General features: G+C 48.1%; 1 protein-coding gene across 3 annotated transcripts in view; it reads right to left on the reverse strand.

The window, feature by feature from the left end:
• The window catches only part of EXOC6 (exocyst complex component 6), a 75,774-nt gene that overhangs the window by 2,120 nt on the left and 67,662 nt on the right, over positions 1-5,992 (reverse strand). For all 3 annotated transcript variants that reach the window (XM_014965959.1, XM_014965950.1, XM_014965970.1), the window contains one exon: positions 112-224. In XM_014965959.1, the coding sequence (XP_014821445.1) occupies positions 112-224 (113 nt within the window). The remainder of the gene's footprint in view (positions 1-111; positions 225-5,992) is intronic.

Raw genomic sequence — 5,992 nt, forward strand, 5'->3', positions numbered from 1 at the left:
ACGCGGCTGCGGCGGCACCGGGAGGACGAGGAGCTGCCGCCGCGCCTACCGAGGCGGGCGACGTTTCGCCCCGTGGGTGCCGTCTCGCCCCCACCGCGTCCCTGCACTTACTTCTCCAGGAGCGTGAGTGCCGTGCTGGGATTGACCCGCAGGTACTTGGAGGTGGCTTGCCCGTAGTCGGCCAGGTAGGTGGACCAGTCCCACACCATGAAGAGGTCCAGGAGCTGGGGGGGGAGGAGAAAAGAGTGCGGGGGGGTTTGGGGGGTGAGCGGGCGACAGCCCCTTCACCTGCCCGTTTCTTCTCGCCTCCTTCCCTGCACAAATTTTGGCTCTAAAAGGGATGCTGATGGCTCCCTGCTTGGCTTTTTGGGGAGCCTGCTTTACGGGGGGAAGGGGGGCGAGAAGGGGGACACTCACATCTGTTGCCGCTGGCAGTAATTTAAGCCAGAGTTTCAGGTTAAGAGAATTAAACAACCCCTGCTGCACCCTCCGTGGTGAGTGATCCCCGCGGCTCAGCCCCGAGCCCCGGGCACGCTTCTGGCCCAAATAAACCCCAAACACTTCAACGGGGGGAGGGAAAAAAAAAAAAAAAAAGGCAAAGCAAAGAAAAAAGCCTCCAAACACAGTCCTGCAGCTTTGAATCAGGCCTTTGACTCATCACTTCGGAGCTGCTGGTCAACACAAGAGCCTGCTTCTGCCAGCAGACACCATGCCTGCCCCCCAGCTCTCTCGCAGCCCGAAAAGCTGGACTCCCCCTCCATCACCACGGACACAGGCCGGGCACTGCTGGGCACCAGGGCTACCTGTGGCCCCGCTGCCACTGACGTCTGTGGCGGGGTGCCCCAGCTTCCCCCCCCTCTGATGCCTGGCCTCATCCTGCTGCCGAGGGCCAGCACGGGCTGGTTCTCAGGCTGCCCTGCGTTGGCCAAACCTGCCCTTAGCACAAGTGGGGGCCCCTCTGGAAGGGCTGCCCTGCTGACACTGCCCCCGGCCCCTCGGCTCAGCCGCGTCCTCCGTCAAACCCACAGCCCCTGCTGCACCCCTAACGCCTGCAAAGGTGGGGAGAAACAGGATTTTCTGTAACAAAACCACCTTAAGAAACATGGCAGACTGCTGCAGGTCATTCCGGTTTGCTATTTCAGTAAAGAATCTTTTCACTTTCAGCACTCTCCCGCTAAGCCGGAGCAGAGCTGCTGCAGCCCGGGCACAGCGGCCCCTCCGCACCCCGAGAGCCCGGCCCTGCGCAAGCTCCTCAGCCTGACACAACGTCACCCATCACCAGCAACGCTTGTCCCCAAAACCCTAACACCAACTTCATCACAAAATAAAAGCATACACCCGGTTCTTCACAGCTTCTAATTTACATGCTTTTTTTTTCCTCCAGATTTTTCCACTTCCTACCCCCTTTCTTACGTCATTTTCAAATAAAGTGTCGAATTTATATAAATTATTTTCTAATTAATTACTCGTTCCATATTTGTAGTATATTCTTTTATGAGTAAGTGGCAATGCATCCCATCTTTATAGCAGATCTCTGACACAGTCACTGCTCTGTTGTTCCAAAGTCTCCAGGGACCTTTACACACCCCAGTGACACCTACATTTTACATTTGGCTATCTCATTTGGGTGGAAGGTGTATGAACAGCCGGGAGGCTATTCTCATTCTCTACTGACTACACATCCACGGCAGCCGCCAAGCTCAATGCAAACAGCTCTTTCTCACAAAACGCTTTTCTCAGGATGGGCACCATCCATTCTCCTACCGAGCAGGAGAGAAGAGGATGTGCCTTTGGTCATTAGGCAAACAGGCTTGGGAAGGCTCTGGTAACTCAGGAATTAGTGGTGTTTGTGAAAGTCACGGCCCCAGTTGCTGCTGCGTTTCTTATTCCTTGCCTTACAGCGGTGGGCAGTGCCCACGGACCGTACAGGACCTTCCAAAGCACCACCCAAAGAGCAGCCAGAGAGGACAAGCAGACACACAGCACAAGTTGGAGGATAAAGCTGACAAACACAGGAACCCAAACTACATAATCTGGAGAAATCTGGAATGTTCCTTCTCTCTCTTACAGAGAAGCAAACAATGTATCAACAAATCACCACTAATTACAGTCACACTTGCCATGGGCTCCACACAGGAGATGGTCCTTACGGAAGGATGGTGGCAATGCTCCTGCAGCAGCTGTGTTCAGAAAATCAGAGGTGAAAGATTTAATTTCTTATCCCTATTGTGACATTGAAATTGAGGATTCTGAGTAAATTCTAATCAACCCTGAAGCTCTGTCTCCTGTTTGCAGCCCAAAGCCACCGATGACTGATACAATTACAGTGCTGACAAGCTGGAAGAAACTTTCCTGCCAGTATCGCAAGAGCAATTTTCATACCACACTTTTGGTGCTTGAATCAGCCATCTGACTGTGCTGGGACATCCCAATGACAGTGATGATGCTGGGGTGGAAGATTACACCTCGTTTGTCACCTGATCAAGCACAGGTGGGGCTCTGAACAGACCATGGGGTCTGCTGCTTTTCAACACCAGGGGTAAAACAACATCCCAAGAGAACATGAAGCACACTCTGCACCCTCCAAGACCGTCCAGGCCCTGAGGAGTGGGCACCCTGAGACACTGTCAGCCAGGGGGTGTACCCAGGCCCTCCTCCCTGCTCCACATGTGGTCAGAGACCTGCACACCACCAGCCTCATGCCAATAAACCTCCTAAGTCAAAGCAGCCCACCCGTACCGAGCTCCCGTCCAGCACAAGCCCAGACTCACCCCTGCTCCAGCACCGACCCTGTGCTCTGCCCCAGCCTCTGCTCATCTTGTCCCCAATGTACCTCCTTCTGCTACAAAAACCTGTGCCTTATCTAAATGAAGCTCCCTAATTCCTCTCCCTCCCACAGAAAGGCCTCTATTGAAGTGGGGCTCTCTCGGCCACAGGCTGATGATTGGGAAGACAGCCCACCCACTCAGAGATGCAGAAGTATTTGGACTACTTGATGTGATTGAACACGCTCCTGGAAAGACCAAGTCGATAATGAAGCACTGGCCTAACCTTTCGGTAGGTGATTTTTATTCTAGTAAAGGTTAAAGTTATCTTGAAATTTATACTTAAAGACTATTGAAAATAAGGGAAGAACATGAAGATGCAAAAAGTCTGATTTTTAAGGCATATAAACAGATAGCTACATGAAATTAATCATGAAAATTTGGCCAGCTCTTCAATAGAGGTGAAAAAAAAACCCAACTTTTTTCCTGTATTTTTGCTGTATTTTCATTCACAATAGATGCATATTAAAATGATTTTATAATGTGACAGGGACTAGGTGTGTGCAAAACCACAAGGACGGGAACAGCCTTTGGTCATGTTACGCGGTACTCAAGGTGAAGAGATAATGGAAATACCTTGTGGATTTGGCCTGACACGCTGACGTGACTCACGCTACAGGGATGCAACATGCAGGGTATGTTAAGTTCCACTGAAATAAAAGGGGGTTGTAAATCTCAGCAGTTTTAAATACTGCGGTTACACTAATGTGGAAAAAGAAAAAGTATACCAAGGGCAAGTCTAATCATAAAAGCGTTAATTGTGCCAAAAAGAGTATCAGATACAATTAAAAAACCTCCAAACACTCAGGGGATTTAAGTTCAGGTGAGTTCACCCCACGGCCTCTCAGTTGAGAAGCAGGAACTACAGGAGAATTTGCTGGTTTTGTGACAGTAATTCTTATTGTGGCAACTAGAATCAACCTATTAGAGACCAAATTAAAGCACCATTTCCCCACTACTATTTTATTCACTAAAAGTGTTGCTATTACTGAGACAGTAACTAAAAATAAGGCATATTTGCAAGCAAGGAAAGGTCCACACTGACATGGGCTACAGCAAGAGAAATACATGCACACAGTAGGTCCAGTAAATATTTTCCTGCCTCAAAAATCAGTCAAACTCCAGAGTGTAGCACATGACCCCGGTGCTGCTCGCTGCGACTTCTTCATGGTCAGAACACGCACTGTTTGCCTTGAAATGACAATAGGAAAAATGCTCGTTTTGCACCTGACCGTTAGCTTTAGTCAGGAGCCACCCAAGGGCACTCGTCAGGAGGAGTTCATCGGGCAGCTGAAACACCAGATAAACCAGGGACACCTACTCCACTGCGCGAGAACAATGGCCCTGTTGTACTCCCTTCATCCCATAACAACCATGAAAAATAAGAGTAAGCCAAGACAGGCAACGCTATACCTGAGAATTTTACAATGAAGCAAAACGTGTGTCCCTGGGCACAAGGGAAGCCCTGCTGACTAGGAATGATTTGCAGAGAAGTGTGTGTGTCTGAGTCACTACTAAAAAATAAAAGGAACAATCTTTCCCCTTTCTCGCATACCAGAGAGAGTATCCAATAGACGTCCACCTACATTTGCAAGACAGGTAGGATGTGCCCCTTCCAAAGGTGTGATGGAAGGGGAACCTTTATCCGACACCTGGGAACCATCAGGGCTGATGATCAGAGGGCAGCCTGTGCCCCTTGCTATATATGAAACTGTTGCCCTCTCAAACCATCACATTGTTAGTCACATATATACTTGTAACATTATAGATACCTTAAGCCTCTGGTTGCTCTTCTGTATTTGCATTTTGAACAATGACCTACAATACTTCAATTTTCTAAGTTTTTGTTCATGTCTATATATTTTCTAAATGCCCTTTACAGCCAACATTAGCTCTCTCTGCTCAAAATAAACACTGCTTGTGAAAAAAGGCTATCTATATGTACTTACATAAAAGGCTATAGTAATCTCTTACATCATACAGATAACACTGCTATTTTAAATTAGAAGACTATCTTAAACACAACGAGTTTATTGTAAAAGAGAGTAAAATACTTTTTGGTTAAAACAGGTCCTATTTTAAGACCTTATCAGCTAATTGGTTTGGTTAACATAAAACATTACAATATTGTTGCTACAGGGGGAAAAAGTGTTCTTAAGACTATAGGGACAGAATTCTGGTTTCAAATAGTGCACTTGCACCTATTCTTCCATGTCAGTACTCTTGCTTTTCCCTGGTATCTAGGTGATATGGTCACGTTTGGATAGAAATTACTGGTAATCATTGCTCAGTAAAGCTTTGTCTTATATTACCTAAAGCCCTGGGCAGCTCAGCCGCACTCCTGTATTTAGGCCATCTTTGTAATTACGTGAGAATTTTATGCGCTGGGAACTGCTGGAATTGACCATCCGGCCCTTTCAACGCCGTTTGAACCTCTTGTCACATCCCCAGATATCATACAGATGCCCCTTCCTTTTTACGTTTGGGCAACTGTCAGGAATAATCTTGGAAGAGAAGGCAGCTTTGGGAACCAGCTATCCGGAGTCAACAGAAGGGAACGGGGGCAATGTCCATCAGACAACACGAAACGTGGTGGTTCTACCAGAAAAAATGCAATTTTAAATTATCAGGGTAGCTTGGAATGGTGCTATTCTCTCTTCTGCAGTAGTAGGAGTGTCGCAAACGGCTTCGGTCGCACAACAGGCACCAGAGACAGAGGAGCTGAGAGTGAAAATGAGGAGCCGGGCTCTTAATTCCCTGCTTACCTTTCCCTAAATCCAGATACTCCACCAAGAGAAAAGTAATTCTTTTAACACACCACTGTCGGTTATGTCCTTCTGGTCCACTCTCCCTGCTCACAAGCTGAATATTTCTTATGCTAAACAGTTTATTAACCCCTAATCACCCAGTTACTCCTGAGCTTGATTGCATGTGTAATTACCTTTTGTCAGGTACAATTTGCCTGATAAACATGTCAGAACACTTGCTGCTTAGTCTGTTGAAACAGATAAATGCTGTCTTTCCACAGCCTGGGGGCATAATTAACAGGGAAAAAAGGCAGTTGTAAGAGCAGACAGAAGCCGATTCAGAGCACGGGAGCTCGGAGCAGCCAGGGCTCTGCCAGCCTGGCCAGCCCCCCCGGGCACCCCCCGGGCACCCCCGGCCGC

The sequence above is a fragment of the Calidris pugnax genome, unplaced genomic scaffold, assembly GCF_001431845.1.
Source record: "Calidris pugnax isolate Ruff unplaced genomic scaffold, ASM143184v1 scaffold64, whole genome shotgun sequence".
Taxonomy (NCBI): domain Eukaryota; kingdom Metazoa; phylum Chordata; class Aves; order Charadriiformes; family Scolopacidae; genus Calidris; species Calidris pugnax.